Source organism: Osmerus eperlanus, chromosome 2 (assembly GCF_963692335.1).
Source record: "Osmerus eperlanus chromosome 2, fOsmEpe2.1, whole genome shotgun sequence".
NCBI classification, from domain to species: domain Eukaryota; kingdom Metazoa; phylum Chordata; class Actinopteri; order Osmeriformes; family Osmeridae; genus Osmerus; species Osmerus eperlanus.
The window spans coordinates 22,722,997-22,740,133 of NC_085019.1; the positions used below are offsets into that span (position 1 = coordinate 22,722,997).

The 17,137-nt window shown below is 44.9% G+C and overlaps 2 protein-coding genes across 4 annotated transcripts in view; both read left to right on the forward strand.

The window, feature by feature from the left end:
* Positions 1–748: 748 nt before the first annotated feature.
* Positions 749–10,960, forward strand: wipi1 (WD repeat domain, phosphoinositide interacting 1). Its single transcript, XM_062480952.1, has 13 exons — positions 749–1,116; positions 2,236–2,318; positions 2,670–2,836; positions 3,616–3,712; positions 4,091–4,188; positions 4,325–4,417; positions 6,579–6,649; positions 7,018–7,125; positions 7,264–7,428; positions 8,011–8,118; positions 8,261–8,394; positions 8,708–8,808; positions 10,283–10,960. Exons 1-13 carry the CDS (start codon positions 1,022–1,024, stop codon positions 10,331–10,333), a joined length of 1,371 nt encoding a protein of 456 aa, XP_062336936.1. The 5' UTR covers positions 749–1,021; the 3' UTR covers positions 10,334–10,960.
* A 2,249-nt stretch (positions 10,961–13,209) lies between these two features.
* Positions 13,210–17,137, forward strand: part of slc16a6b (solute carrier family 16 member 6b) — a 233,383-nt gene continuing 229,455 nt past the window's right edge. For 2 of the 3 annotated variants that reach the window (XR_009932378.1, XM_062480693.1), the window contains exons 1-3: positions 13,210–13,597; positions 15,073–15,341; positions 16,159–16,302. Coding sequence is in view for 2 of the 3 variants with exons in the window: in XM_062480693.1 (XP_062336677.1) it covers positions 15,092–15,341; positions 16,159–16,302 (394 nt within the window). In the remaining variant the exon portion in view is untranslated. Of the gene's footprint in view, positions 13,598–14,020; positions 14,141–15,072; positions 15,342–16,158; positions 16,303–17,137 lie in introns of those variants that run through there. The other variant, XM_062480707.1, reaches the window with a different exon arrangement.

Below are 17,137 nucleotides of genomic sequence, written 5' to 3' on the forward strand. Positions count from 1 at the left end.
GACCAAAAAGATATTGACGTTTCAAACTTTCAGAAAATCATCTAAAATTGTGTGAGGTAAAAATGAAAAAACGAATGGCTGTGCAGCATGAATGCATACATCTTCAACAGTTTAACATTATTTTGACGCTCCTTGTTCATGTTGTTGAAAAGCTATTCACTTTTTAAATTTGTAATTTGTTGATGGTCCGTAAACATACACGTTGTTTCGGCCATAGATATAACGTTATATCTCTATGGTTTCGGCAGCCAAAAGCATAGGCTAAGCGGCCGGTCGTAGCGATGCTAAACACCGGTTAAAATAACACAATCCTGGGCGTCCGAATATCTGTTGAATATCGAACTTCAAACCAACTTCACCACGGTGTTTTGAATTTGTATAAAACATGGCAATGCAAGGTTATTGTGGTGTCACGTCAACCTACCTGTAACCTTCTTAGAATAGCCTACATGTCAACCCTTAAACTATCTGTTAAGATCAAACATCTTCTACCTTGTGTTTATTGTAACCCATTGTTATAGTTTATTAATTAATGGGAAAATCTGGCTGACAAGTAATTACATTTTCAATCGACTTTTAACTATACCCACACCATACAGTCGAAGTCTAGCAGACGGCGAAGGAAAGGTGATGAAAGAGCAACTACGGTAAAGTAGAGGTTTGGGCGGTTTATTAAGAAACAACCTCATAAACTGGAGTTTCGTTCAGCCAATCAGTATGGAGCATTAGTGTGACGTTGGTCTGTCAGCTGTTCTTGTTTTGCTTCATTTTTTCTCATCTGTAGCGCCTGGAAGCCCCAACCTCTAACGTAACAATTTATGAAGCTAGTATTTTGATTCTAAAAGTAGCGGGAATACGGTAAAAACTCATAGTCTGTGATTACACTATTTAATTGTCAAGAGGTTGTACAGGATTCATCCCTGCTGGATCCTTCGTCCGCCGCCATCGTGCGAAGAGGCGCAGCCGATCCCAGGCCTCCAATCCAGGGCGGAGGGAGGGAAGGAGGTCGCTGGGAATCGGGATGGAGACCGGAGAGGGAGCTGACGGTCCAGGCGGGCCGGGCGGACACGAGCCAGGGCTTGGGCTTGGCTGCGCCTCTTTCAACCAAGACTCCACGTAAGATAGCTCATTAGGCTATGTGGGTTTGGTTTGTAAACAATGCAAGCACATTTAGCAAACTATCATTCCGTCGTTTAATTACCGATATCTGTAAAGCCGACATCTCTGCTGTTTATTGTGGTAGAAAACTATTTTGTTGTAGTCATGGAAATTGGAATACGCCCAACTAGCTTTAGCCTACTTCACAGTAGAAGTTGGATAATCCAGCGGTCTTTAGACTAGTGTTATTTACTCTTCTATGAGTTCTTCATGTAGATTAGATAGCCTGCTCACCTGACATAGTGTGTAGCACGCTAGATACTACAACCTGTCGGCAGCGTCTCGTTTTTTACATCCAGAGCAAAGACACGTTACAGCCGTTGAAAGAATGCAGACTAATGGTTTGCGGTGTACAGCCTCAACGTGCGAATTACTTCTAAAACATAAAGACTCGATACTGTACACATTTGTTTCTGTTTAGAGAACATGACTGTTGAAATGAAACGTGACCTGGTGTCATTACAGGCAATGAGTGGATACCTACAGGTATTTGTCTGTGGTCAGTGAAGAAGATAATTTATTATGTGCAGGAATGCACATTTGTACACGTTTCTGAATACTAAACACTAAGAAACACCAGTGCGGCCTCTAAAAACAGACACTGTTTTGAAAAAGTGTGACTAAAGGGATTTAAATCAGAGTCCAGATAGATTACAATGCTATACTGCTCAGTGTTTAACAAAGAGTTTACTTTTTTAATCTGAGAGCAGATAGCTCATTAGTTTCGTTCCTAAATGCACTTTTCATGACAGGATTATGTCAATTCAATCTAAACTCATGATACTCGCCATAAATTACCCATGCGAATCTCTCATATTCAAATGTGTTCATGTGCTGCACTTTTTAACTACAGTATTAAAACTGGATTGTGTATAACACAAACTGCAAAAGTCAGAACAGGAAGTTGATTTCAAATACGTGACGGCGACTGTTTCTTAGTTTGCATTGGACTAACTCCCATTTCCTTGACAGTGTTTACATTGAACACATATCTCATGCAGAATCTATAACCCCAACAGACTGAACAGTTCGGTGAGGAAAGTCCCACTTATAAAACAGTATGTTTTTGTCTCTCAGGTCATTGGCTGTGGGAACCAAGACTGGATACAAGCTCTTCTCTGTGACCTCTGTGGACAAGCTGGACTGCATCCATGAGAGCGGTCAGTACGGCCTCATTCCAAACCTACTGTATTCTTATAGTGTACACTTGATGAACACTTAGTGTGTATTCTTATAGTGTACACTTGATGAACACTTAGTGTGTATGCTTATAGTGTACACTTGATGAACACTTAGTGTGTATGCTTATAGTGTACACTAGATGAACACTTAGTGTGTATGCTTATAGTGTACACTTGATGAACACTTAGTGTGTATGCTTATAGTGTACACTTGATGAACACTTAGTGTGTATGCTTATAGTGTACACTAGATGAACACCATGAAGCCACCACTCTAATGGTATTACCCCTGTTCTGTGATGCCCCCCCCCCCCTCCCCGTGTCTCCCAGAAACCCCAGACGTGTACATCGTGGAGCGCCTGTTCTCCAGCAGCCTGGTGGTGGTGGTGAGCTCCTCCATGCCTCGCCGCATGAACGTCTACCACTTCAAGAAGGGAACTGAGATCTGCAACTACAGCTACTCCAACAACATCCTGGCAGTCCGCCTCAACAGACAGGTAGTCCTCCTCAACAGACAGGGTAGTCCGCCTCAACAGACAGGTAGTCCGCCTCAACAGACAGGTAGTCCTCCTCAACAGACAGGTAGTCCGCCTCAACAGACAGGTAGTCCTCCTCAACAGACAGGTAGTCCTCCTCAACAGACAGGTAGTCCTCCTCAACAGACAGGGTAGTCCGCCTCAACAGACAGGTAGTCCTCCTCAACAGACAGGGTAGTCCGCCTCAACAGACAGGTAGCGAGGGAGGGAGCGCGTTTCAGTCTTGAGAGGTCAGGCTTAAAGTCTTTATTTCAGAGAAAAGAACCGGTTACATTGGGGATTGTTCCACTAACAATAAGCCGTTCTAACACAAATGCCATTTTTCTTTTGTGTGAAACCCTATCGTGAATGACAAAATGAAAGGTACAGTATAGTGTTGCATTTTTAGGGTTCAAGTACAGCTTTTGAAATGTATCTCTACTCAACCAGACTTTCAGGCTAAATGCATAACAGACTGATGCTAACAGTATTATTTACAATTGCTTGGTACCACATCTTGAGCAGGTGTAGCATGCTAATCTAACCACTATCTGTACCTGAGAGGATGTACCATGCAATGCCAAGTCTGCCACTATCAGTACCTGAAAGAGTGTAGACTGCAATGCTAACTGTGTTACTATCTGTTCCTGAGAGGATGTAGCATGCAATGCTAACTGTGTTACTATCTGTTCCTGAGAGGATGTAGCATGCAATGCTTACTGTCTGTAAGGTATGTAATGGCAGCCTGTGATTTCCTACAGAGGTTGGTGGTGTGTCTGGAAGAGTCTGTCTACATCCACAACATAAAAGACATGAAGCTGCTGAAGACCCTGCTCAACACACCATCCAACCCCTCAGGTAAACACACACACACACTCTATCAAATACAGCCAGCTAGCTATTAGCTCTCTGTCTACACACGCTAGCGTGACTCAAACAACCTTAGGAGCTCTGGAGATCGAATTTCAATATACACAGTTAGTCAGTCTTAATGGAAAGAACAGAGGACAAACTGCCTTGTTTCGGATTCTCGGATTTCTCTGCTGTCACTGCAGTGAGTGTTAGGTTTGTCTTTCTTAGTGTTACACTGGTGTTACCCTCATGTTGGCTTGTGATTGGTTTGCTGATGCCTGATAAGACTTGCGTTCTGCCACCTTGTGTCACCTGTCCAACATTGACCAACTGACTTGCCAAGTAGGATGCTCATCCAAGTCTTCTCTCCTTGCCTCTTCATAGGCCTGTGTGCTCTCTCCATCAACCATTCCAACTCTTACCTGGCCTACCCCGGCAGTTCCACCATCGGAGAGATTATAGTCTACGATGCCAACAACCTGGTAAAGCTGACAAAATCCAGGACTGTGTACTATAGCAGTATGAATGTAGCGCACAGCAAGATAGAGGACATTGCCCGGTATAAAGGAGCATAAACGATGACTATATTGCATTCTGTGTTGTTTGCTCTCCTTCCAGAGCACGGTGACGATGATCCCTGCCCACGACAGCCCTCTGGCCGCTCTCACCTTCAACGCCTCAGGAACCAAGCTGGCCAGCGCCTCGGAGAGGGTGAGTCCAGCCAGGCCATGGGGGGTAACCGGCCGGCTGGGGGGCAACCGGCTGGGGGGGATCCCAGCGGTCTTCAACCTTTTTTGGGGGCTTCAGTACACCTCTTTTCCTGATTTCTGAATCCAAGTACTCCCTATACCCATATTTATATTGTATAAATACAGTTAGGTCCATAAATATTTGGACATTGACACATTTTTCATCATTTTGGCTCTGTATACCACCACAATGGATTTGAAATGAAACAATCAAGATGTGCTTTAAGTGCAGACTTTCAGCTTTAATTTCAGGGTATTTACATCCAAATCAGGTGAACGGTGTAGGAATTACAACACATTTGATATGTGGCCCCCCCCTTTTTAAGGGACCAAAAGTAATTGGACAATTGGCTGCTCAGCTGTTCCATGGCCAGGTGTATGTTATTCCCTCATGGGAGTTCGTTATTTCATTGACAAGGAGCAGATAAAAGGTCTAGAGTTCATTTCAAGTATGGTATTTGTGTTTGGAATCTGTTGCTGTCAACTCTCAATATGAAGTCCAAAGAGCTGTCACCATCAGTAAAGCAAGCCATCGTTAGTCTGAAAAATCAAAACAAACCTATCAGAGAGATAGCAAAAACATTAGGTGTGGCCAAATCAACTGTTTGGTACATTCTTAAAAAGAAATAACGCACTGGTGAGCTCAGCAACACCAAAAGACCCGGAAGACCACGGAAAACAACTGTGGTGGATGACAGAAGAATTCTTTCCCTGGTGAAGAAAAACCCCTTCACAACAGTTGGCCAGATCAAGAACACTCTCCAGGAGGTAGGCGTATCTGTGTCAAAGTCAAAAATTAAGAGAAGACTTCACCAGAGTAAATACAGAGGGTTCACCACAAGATGTAAACCATTGGTGAGTCTCAAAAACAGGAAGACCAGATTAGAGTTTGCCAAAAAACATCTAAAAGAGCCTGTACAGTTCTGGAACAACATCATATGGACAGATGAGACCAAGATCAACTTGTACCAGAATGATGGGAAGAGAAGAGTATGGAGAAGGGAAGGAACTGCTCATGATCCAAAGCATACCACCTCATCAGTGAAGCATGGTGGAGGTAGTGTTATGGCGTGGGCATGTATGGCTGCCAATGGAACTGGTTCCCTTGTATTTATCGATGATGTGACTGCTGACAAAAGCAGTAGGATGAATTCTGAAGTGTTTCTGGCAATATTATCTGCTCAGATTCAGCCAAATGCTTCAGAACTCATAGGACGGCGCTTCACAGTGCAGATGGACAATGACCCGAAGCATACTGCGAAAGCAACCAAAGAGTTTTTTAAGGCAAAGAAGTGGAATGTTCTGCAATGGCCAAGTCAATCACCTGACCTAAATCCAATTGAGCATGCATTTCACTTGCTAAAGACAAAACTGAAGGGAAAATGCCCCAAGAACAAGCAGGAACTGAAGACAGTTGCAGTAGAGGCCTGGCAGAGCATCACCAGGGACGAAACCCAGCGTCTGGTGATGTCTATGGGTTCCAGACTTCAGGCTGTCATTGACTGCAAAGGATTTGCAACCAAGTATTAAAAGTGACAATTAGATTTATGATTATGTTAGTTTGTCCAATTATTTTTGGTCCCTTAAAAAGGGGGGGGCCACATATAAAATGTGTTGTAATTCCTACACCGTTCACCTGATTTGGATGTAAATACCCTGAAATTAAAGCTGAAAGTCTGCACTTAAAGCACATCTTGATTGTTTCATTTCAAATCCATTGTGGTGGTATACAGAGCCAAAATGATGAAAATTGTGTCAATGTCCAAATATTTATGGACCTAACTGTACGTATTTATATATAGCATTTTTTAACTACTGTATTTTCATGATTTACTCTCAGATTTGTCAATTTTACACTTTCTCTCACGTACCCCCTGTAGTACCTCTGGGTACCCCCATTTGAGAACCACTCTAGCCAGCCAAGGGATGGTCTCTGTGGGACGTGCACTCTGGAGACTGACTGTGACTTCCTGCTCTGTGTCTCCTTTTAGACCTCATATCTGTTTCTTCTTCTCTCTCTATTCTCTCACCCTCCTTTTCACGTTTACTCTTTTTCTCTACCCCCCTTCTCTACTCCTCTCTCTCTCTCTCCCCCTCCCTCCCTCCCTCTCGCTCCTCCTCAGGGCACTGTCATCAGAGTGTTCTCCATCCCCGAGGGCCTGCGTCTGTTTGAGTTCCGTCGAGGGATGAAGAGGTCAGAGTTCACTTCCGGACACTAACAGGACTGAGTTCCTCCTCACAGCAGGACTTGCATATTTAGTACCAAGCACCCTAGGCGAAAACAAACCAGTATTTTTTAAAGGTGCTTTTGAAGTGGAGTGGTGAGGTAGGATTGATTCTCTGCTGCTGTGTCCTTAGTTCATGAGAGTCAGGCATGTATGCCTGGAACATAACAGATTTTTTTCATTATTTTATTACCCACTAAAGATAGTTTTATTGGGCTGGCTCTTACACACACAGTACTGAACACGGCAGCTGAGCTGACAGTTTTTCAAAAGCCCAGTTTGTGAACAAATCAACAAAGTGAACTTCTTGGCCGTGCGTGACTGTGTGTGCCTACAGGTACGTGAACATCAGCTCCCTGTCCTTCAGCCCTGATGCTCAGTTCCTCTGCGCTTCCAGCAACACAGAGACGGTGCACATCTTCAAACTGGAGCAGCACGGGGCGAGGTACACACACACACACACTCGTGTACACCCCAAAGCTAACGGAGGTGACACGTCCGCACGCGTGCCCGCACTCCATCGCCCCCTCTCTCTCCATCGCCCCCTCTCTATCCATCACCCCCTCTCTCTCTCTCCACGCAGCGGAGAGGAGGAGGCCCCGACCTGGTCGGCGTACGTGGGGAAGATGTTCTCCGCCGCAAGCAGCTACCTGCCGGCCCAGGTGTCGGGGATGATGAGTCAGGACCGAGCCTTCGCCACCGTGCGCCTCCTGGTGTCCGGACAGAGGAACGTCTGCACGCTCGCCACGTGAGTTCCTCCTGTCCCCCCCCCCCCCCCCTCCCCCACAGGACGCAGAAATGGGTTTCTGCCACAGCGGTTTGATGCTAGTTCCATTGGGGTACGGTGTTTAGTTGTGTGCGAGAGGAGGAGAGAGAGAGAAGGGGAATGTTACACTTTGTGAGGACTTCTGACACAGCTGTACTACCATTGGAGAGGTGTCTTAACCCTCGTGCTGCCTTCGGGTCACATGACCCAAAGGTTCATAACGAACCATCGTTGTGTTTACCCAATTTTACCCCATACAAAAACAAATACAAATAATTTTCTTTTAACCATTCCAATGTGGGGGGTCTGAGACAGCCCGACAGTTAAAAGAAAATGCTTCACTTTGTTTTTGTATGAGGTAAATTTGTCACAATACGACGGTGGGTCACAATGACTGATGGGTCAGAATGACCCGAAGATAACACAAGGGTTAACAGGCTCATGGTAGAAGCCAACAAACTCAACTAGCCAATCAAGTCCAGTCTATTGAAGCAGGTGAAGATGAAGACCATTTCATCTGTTTCTCTCTCTCTGTGTGTTCTTTCTGGTTTCTCTCTCTCTCAGGATCCAGAAACTTCCACGGCTGCTGGTGGCCTCTGCAGAAGGCCAGCTCTTCATCTACAACGTGGACCCTCAGGACGGGGGCGAATGTGTGCTGGCCCACAAACACAGGTGAAAGGTCGGCGCCCACCTCACACTGTCGGGGAAAAGGGGGGGCTAGCGAAAGGACAGTGGACTCTCCAGTCGGATATCACCTCAGAGTCGGACGGGCGAGCTTCATTTGAAGAGCTGTTGGTTCTCCTCTCTCCCGCAGACTGTTTGGTGTCGATGAGGACTGTGAGGAGGAGGAGGGTCGGTCTGAGGTAGCGATGCCTGCCCAGGCCTGTCCCTCTTACGCTGCCACTGTTGCCATACCAACCACTGCGCCGGTCACTGCCACACTTACAGGTATAGCATAAGGGGCCGGAGGGGTAGGGGGCATTACCGTGGATACCGGCGATGCGAGACAGGAAGTCGAAGGGGTCTAAGGGAGGGGTGAATTCTACTATTTGTGCTATTTACGTACTAGTGTTTGCGTTATTTGTGTATGTTTGCGTGTTTGCACGTGTTTGTATATTTATAATCGAGCTCTAAGTAGTTTTTAATTTATCACTTTCTTTTAAAAAGTGAAACGAAACATTTACGTACCTCTCTGCGCAAGACATGGCTCTTTGACGGCGTTTCTTTCTGGAACTGCCTCCCCCTCTTCTCCATCCTGCAGGGTACTCTGAAGACGGCGGGGCCAGGAAGGGGGAGGTCATCCCGGAGCACGAGTTCGCCGCTGGGCCTGTCTGTCTGGACGACGAGAACGAGTTTCCTCCTGTGAGCATGCAGAAGCACTAACCCCGCTAGCTAGTTAGCCTCGACACCTCAGCCGACAAGGCTAGCGGTGTGAACGCAAAAGAGAGTCAGATATCCGGACCAGCAGCTAAACCTGGCCCCCGTAGAGAAATGATAACCCGGCTGTTGATTTGCATGACCCATCTGGCTAAAGAAAAACCTTGTTTAAATGACATAATGATGCTTTTGGATCACATCAGTCCAGTTATTTGCTGTGAGGCTTCCATTATAGGACCTATTTTTTCATTCTTAAACTGACAAACTCAGTCAAACTGACCAACAATCCACATGATTTTTTTTATTTTATATATGTCAATGATTGAGGAAACATGAGAGTGAGAATCAAGGGTCCAAAATCCAAAAAACATTGTCTGTGCAAGTCACAAGGTTAGCAGCTAACTGCTGCTAGCCTGCAGGCCGGTCCCTTTTCCCAGGGTTGGCCTCACCTCGCAGGGACAGGATATTGGTAGCCTCCAGGCCCCCACAAACTCATCCACAACTGTGGGACTTGTAGAAAGGCTAGATTTAAATGCTGATGTTGTTGCAGGGTGTTTCACTCTGTGAATACTAGTATTACTTTAATTCCTTTTGGAATGAACATGTTATCGCTCGTACAATTTTATAAATGCTAAAGTCTTCAGAACGCTTTGTCATCGTTTTGGTAAAGCATGAAGTCAGTGTTTTAAGTTCTACTATCGTGGAAGAGTTTTGAGATCAACTTAATTTGTATCATATTATGACGTTTGTTTGTTCTTGAGGGGATGGCAAGCACAGGGGCACTGATCTATAGATCACTTCCCAATCCCAAACAAACGAGCACAAACCTATCCATGTCATGGAAAGATCAGCACAGCTGTGCTGGCGTGCCTAGCTCCTGCCAACCCTCACAAACAAGTATGTTAGACGCATGTATAGACTTCATAAGGCCAGTAAAGTTCATCGAGCAATGCAGTGTTGTAGCACTCTATTCCTGAGTCAGATCTTGGGCTGGATGTTGGCCGCCTGTTCGAGGTTAAAATGTTCCAAAATAAAAGTTGAGAAGACCGGATGCCCCACAGGACCCATAAAGAGGATTAAAAGGCATTTGAATTGACCTCCTTTGCCTTACCGTTGGCCTGTTATATCCCTCATCTCTAACTGCAGTTCACCTTCGCGTCCTGAAGAGGGAGACATGGACACTCTTCATTCGGGTGCAAGGGCACATACTTTTCGAGTGCACCAGAGCGCTTTCCTATGAATAACATCTTATTTGTGTGTTCCTCTCTGTCTTGTCTGTCCAGTGTCTGGTATCCAAACAGTCTGTGGCTTTTTCGGTTAACGATCGGAGATCCTTTTTAATGAGCCTGTCGTAGGAAATATCGGAGTGGTTATAGAACGAGAGGGGGGTGGGGTTATATCTGTGCCACGTTCGTGAGAGCTCGTCATTGATAAAAGGTTTGTTCTGGTGTTTTGGTAGATAAATTGGTGCCGTGACGGAACTCGAGGTGGCCAGGGGAGGCGTTCGTGAGTGGGTATAAGGACAGGCGGACAGACAGACAGGTGGACACGCAGGTGTGGAGCGGCGGGTGACCACACGCACACACACACCTGGAGAGAGAGGATCCGCAAGGCATGAGCCAGGACAAAAATAATAAATGAATCAAATCTGGGTGCTAAATTTACTTTTCATTTAGTAAGAGTAGAGGCTAATAATAATCATGAGGAGGACGTTTCGGTTTCAAATGTCAGTTCCTAATTTCAAAGGGGACACGTTTGTTACCCAGGGACTGTGACAGGTTTGTTTTATATCATGAGCGTATGAGGTGCATGCCTGGACAGAACTATAACCTTCTTTTTTTTAATACATTCATACATTACTTGAGATATTTTATTAAGTTGTACAGTACTGTGATAACATCATGATTTTGATTATGTTCATTATTAACATTATGGTATTTAACTGAAAGATAAGGACTTTTTTTTTAACCCTTTTTACTATGTTTCTTTTGAATCTGTATTTTGCTGTAATGATACGCATATTCAATGTTTTTGTATGTGCCTATGATATAGTTTGTGCGTTTGTGGATTGCACAAGGCCCCAAAAAAACAACACACAAACAAAACAAAGAAATAAAGTAGACTAGAAATGCAATTATGCAAAGCATTTGTTTGTCATGAGTTTTTGTGTGTGTGTGCGTGCGTGTGTGTGTGTGTGTGTGTCAGTCCACTCCTGGGGCTTGGGACATCCAGGCAGTTAAGGTAGTTGTTCAACTATATCAGTTGAAGAGTTTGGTAGAGTATGCTTAACATCAAAGACTAAATGTAGGTGAACCGAAATGTTCCTTGAATTTCCTGATCTTCAAACTAGCCTCGATACTCTATACTATACTGTAACAACAGCTTCGTAATAATAATCATGGGGACTGGAAGTGCCACGTTCTAACGGTGTTGCAGTGGGTAATGCCAAAGGAACGTTCTGTCACTGGCCTCAGTACAATAACAACATCATATCTAAATGGCAATATCACAAAAAGTCGATTTCAAAGATACCAGGAGTGTTGCTTATGAGTGAGCCGTGAGCCTTTACTGCTGTCTTTTACTGTCAAGCTGACCCGTGATAACCTGAACAACACTGAACATAACCTTATCTTTATTTGGCAGTTCTTTTTTAACAATAGTGATACGCACCAACATGAAGTAAACATATTTTTTTGTTTACATTTTCAAACTGTTGGTAACCTGCGCTGTTCAGGGTTCTAAACAGAGAAATTATGTCCCTATCAGAATGGAAATGACAATAATCTTCTTAGCAAATCTTTCAGTTGGTTGTTAATTCAGTCAGAGCTATCTTTGTCCCGGAACAGTTAAATACGCAGTGGTTAACTTTAAACCCGCTTTTTATACCAACCCAAAATCCAGTTTAAGTCACCGGGGTTTAAGGGATTTGTGGTAAACAGGTGTTTGGTACAAGTGCAACAAAAGTCTGTTAAATTGGGTAAAAGTGTGGTATGAACGGATCTGGCATGAATGAAACCCACTTCACATACACACCACTGGGGGACCCAAAACCCTGATTGTTTGGTGGTTGGACTGGGTAAAATACCTGATCAGGGACAGAGTCCAGCACTTTATGATGAGCCATCAGAAATCGCTGATGTTATGTAAGACTTGGCCACAAGCCTCTTCTTTACAGTGCTTATGCAACAATGGCTACGTCATCATCTTAGGTTATCTTTACATTACTTAGGTCGGGGGTCGGCAAGTAACTTGGGCCGCGGGCCAGTATTTTTCCTCGCCACTAGATAGCGGGCCAGAGTCTGGGTTAGTGCCTATTTAGACGCTGCGATACGTGCACTCGCAACAACTAGGCCTACATGGAGAATGGGTAGGTCTACTACAAATAACTAATGATAATAAACCATGTGAATGAGCCCATTGGTGGTCTGTTTGAATAATTTCATTATTTTAACGAACTCTCTCTATCAACATGCTCGTCACTGTCATCCCAACGTGGTGGGTCGTCATCGTTGGTGCACATAAATACTGTCTCATCCAGTGAGAATAGGATTAATAGGACCTAGTCAAGGTTCTGATGCGAGGTGAAATCTGAACTTCCCATTAATGCGATTCTCCTCAGGCGATCTGTCAGCCGTGAGGTGTAGCGATCATATGTCTATAGTAGCGATGACATAGCGAAAAAATACTTAATAAAAGTCAATGACACCATACCCAGTTTCCGGTTTCAAAATAAAAGTCAGGAAAAAAAATATATATATATGTATATAGGCCTATATTATCGGAAATATTTTGACGGGCCAAATAAAATCGCTGGCGGCCCACAATTGGCCCACGGGCCGCCTGTTGCCGACCCCTGACTTAGGTTATCTTTACATTACTTTTTTTAATCATCATCGCATAATCTTACAGATCTGTCCATACCATTCAACCTCTCAATAGTTGCTCTCTTTTTATTTATTTGTATTTTGTGTAATATGAGATGGCGCAGCTCATACAATTCGTCCCTGAATCAGTTGATATCCTTACTAAATGTTTGTTTTAGGGTCGAATACTCCATTTACAGCAGGGCAGAAGTTGTGACGTAGACTTAGATGTGAAATTGTAAATCGAATGAAAATCTAAAGCAACATTTTAAATCCATACATTTACAGCAAGAACTACAAAGAGTTCGGTCTATCATAAATAACCCATGTCATAGTTAAGAGGTGCGGTCGAGTAGTTGACGTCATTTCAATTTTTATACTTGTGTACATTTTGTGGTATTTGCTACGTCATTCATTCCCAATCCAAAGACAAGTTCTATAGACCATGATGCATTGGTTTTCTGCCAGAATGAAAGCGCGTTCTCGAGGACACATTTGCGTGGACGCGCGTTTGAATACCGGCTTGAGCCGGTATGTGCTGTCAAAATGTACAGGAAAGACTTATCATCTCATTGTAGGAGAACCAGTTGGATATTCAGCCAGGGAAGCGATATATGACGTCAGAAATGAGCAGTTGGACTATTATTCGTATTTGTAATCAACCGGCTTTCCCCCCTTCAGCCGACCATAGATCGCCTGAGCCTTCATAGATCAACTAATCCTCGCGTTTATTGTTGGGAGTAGCTTGGTTAGTGGTTTGCGGAAGCGGGTAATATTAGATAGAAATGCGGATAATAAAAATATGCGCAAAATTTAAATAGGTAGCCCACATTAGTCTAGATATCACATCTGGATCATTTTTCATCTTTTTTGTTGTACTTTTTATCGCTACTTTACAAATATACCGCTTGGTAAGTGGATCTCATTGAACTGTGACTATAGGCTGCTTTAGAAGCGGAATGTGGGATGCTTCAGTGACTAGCTATTAAAAATGTATAGGTAGCCTACGTTTTGGGTTATTTGGGTGACCGTGGGACAGGCTACCGTACTAGGGTACAAAAACCGGTGTCTGTAGGCTTTAGCTGGCAAGACCCCACTGTAGATAACTTTGGTTGACACAATCCGGGCACAGCCCTTAATACCACTGCGGCACTGCGGATAAAGGGCGGCTTCACTCGCATGGTCCGCCAATAACTTTTCCACATCACCTCACCTTCACTTAAATCCGAATTTAATCCGTTGAATGATCTGACTTGAACACTAGACACTTTCGTGGTCGACTGGGACAACAGTGACGTGACACGTGGTCCAGTGACGCGTGTGCCTCAATGACATTGTTCACTCGGATCATTATGTTACCAACAAACGTTAACTGAGGAATGGTTGGTTACTCGTGCTGAAAAGTATGATGTCGACCCGGGCCAACTAGTTAAACAGCTTTCACGCTTTCAGCAGTGAGTTCTACATTTTGAGAAATGTTCTTTATCATTATAATAATACATTGTAATTGTAATTTTGTAATTGTAATTGCTTTCTTGCACTCAAAGCGCCACAGTAGCCTAGGCCTACTGTAAAACTTAAAATCGTAAAACATAATATACAATAACAATAAGAACAGACACATTAACAATTAAAAATCTGATTTAAAACGCAAGTTTAAAAATCTTATTTGTATAGCCCTTTTTACAAGCAATGTCACAGAGGGCTTCACATACGTAGAACTGCCCCTCAACCACCTAAACCCTCAAGGAAAATCTAAACGTAAACTTATTTATGACACATAGCCAGTTCATTAACAAAGAGAAGTGGAAAATAAGACTAGTAGCCTATGGCGAGGTAGTTAGTCATGTGACATGTCACATGACTGTTACATCATCATCTGTTCTATGATTAAGAACCACCTCAGAGATGATAGGATCCACACAGAAAACCAGGCTGGGTGTGGCTTGCATGAAGCAGGTGTCTGTAGCAAGCATGTCCACTGGCAGGGGAACCATATTCCGTGTGTAAAATATGAAAGACAGTTTTTCTTTCGTTTTTTTTTCTTCTGATACTCCATCTGTCTGCTTTCCCTAGTGACCCTGATAGCGGCCTCAAGGCCAAGGTCTGTTTATCTCTCAAAGGGAAGACCAAACATGCAAGTCTGTCTAAAACGTGTAAAAAGCCTTGACAGCCTCTATTAGGAAACAGATAAACATTCTGGCTGTGGCAACAGCTCGGCTCTCAGTTGGACGTTGAAAAGGTCAACCAAACAAACTCAGAGGGTTTAATGTGACAGGCATTCAACTTCCCAATAACAACAAAACAAAAAAACGGATATATCCGTGTATAATCACATATCTTCGCCCAGCTTCTTACCTCGGAGCACTTCGGTCTTCCCCAACAGGTGTAGCCTCCGCTCAGTCATGAGGGGGTCTGCCAAGTCCTCGTCCCCAGCAATGAGGGGGCTCCTGGGGCCATGCGTGTACCCGGCCGTGCCCGACGGGGGCTGGGGCTGGGCGGTGGCCCTGGCCTTCTTCCTGGTGGAGGTGTTCACCTACGGCACTATCAAGAGCCTGGGGGTGTTCCTCCAGGACCTGATGGAGGAGTTTCAGGAGAGCAACAGCCGAGTGTCCTGGGTCATCTCCATCTGTGTGTTTGTCCTGACCTTCACAGGTCAGTCTGGGGAGACAGAGAGAGGGGGGGGGGGGGGGGATAGGAGGAAGGAAGGGGGGGAGGGGTACAACACAGATGTCAAAAAGACTCAGGAGATGGTTTCATCAGTCAGTTCTGCGGTTCCAGTGTCAACTAAGGCAGTCACGTTTTCCCCTACTTTCAACTCCCCCTCACACATTCTATCACAATTGAATTGTGAACAAGATGACAAAATCAACCACGAGTGTATAAACTATAGAGGTCTGTTTAGAGGTTGGCTGCCCCCGTTACAGAAAGGAAACTTGCAGAACACCAGAAACCACAGTGCCATCATGAGCTCTCACCTGAGGGCAAAGCACCGTCGCCACGCAGAGATGGCAGTTTATAGGATATCTTCTCAAGGCTTGAGAGCCCGATCGGCCCTGACCACACACACACACACTCACTCAGACAGAACACCACAGGATGTGGCGACAAATGATTCTCAGACTAGTTTGAAGCTGCTGAAGAACGGGAATGTCAGTCTGATGAACTGATAAGACTTTTCTCTTAGGCTGGCATCTAAGGCCAGACCAAATCTATTGGCATTCATTTTCCCAGCCTTCAAGGATAATTCACAGTAATGAAAACATTGTGAAATACAAACCAAACAGAATGACATGATTTACTCTGAAGCATGAGAAAATGTACAGTTCCTAAGCCTGGGTCTATGTTATTTCAAATGGTCGTAGATGGTGCAAGTAGTACTATGTGGGTAAATGTCATTTAAGAAAGGATGAAAACAAATAGTCATGCGTGTGTGTCATGTTAACGGACTTCCTGTGTCTGCGCTGTCCAGCGCCTCTGTCCACGGTTCTGAGTAACCGGTTTGGCTACCGTCCCGTGGTCATGGCCGGCGGCTTTCTGATTAGCTTGGGGACCATCTCGTCTGCTTACACCTCCTCCATCAACGAGATGTACGTCACTATCGGCCTCGTATCAGGTACCTTCCTCCACCGCACACACACACTCACCCTCACACACTCACCCTCACACACATACACACCCTCACACACACACTCACACACACACACTCACCCTCACACACACACTCACCCTCACACACACACACACTCACACACATACACACCCTCACACACACACTCACCCTCACACACACACACTCACACACATACACACCCTCACACACACACTCACCCTCACACACATACACACCCTCACACACACACTCACACACACTCACCCTCACACACACACTCACCCTCACACACACACTCACCCTCACACACACACTCACACACATGAACACCCTCACATACACACTCACCCTCACACACACACACACCCTCACACACACACTCACCCTCACACACATACACACCCTCATACACACACTCACCCTCACACACATACACACCCTCATACACACCCTCACACACATACACACCCTCATACACACCCTCACACACACACTCACCCTCACACACACACTCACCCTCACACACACACTCACCCTCACACACACACACTCACACACATACACACCCTCACACACACACTCACCCTCACACACATACACACCCTCACACACACACACACACACTCACCCTCACACACACACTCACACACACACTCACCCTCACACACACACTCACACACATACACACCCTCACATACACACTCACCCTCACACACACACACACCCTCACACACACACTCACCCTCACACACATACACACCCTCACACACACCCTCACACACTGGTGTAGTAGCGCTGCTCGTCAGTTTGCTTCATCTCGATCTTCCCCCTCGCTGGT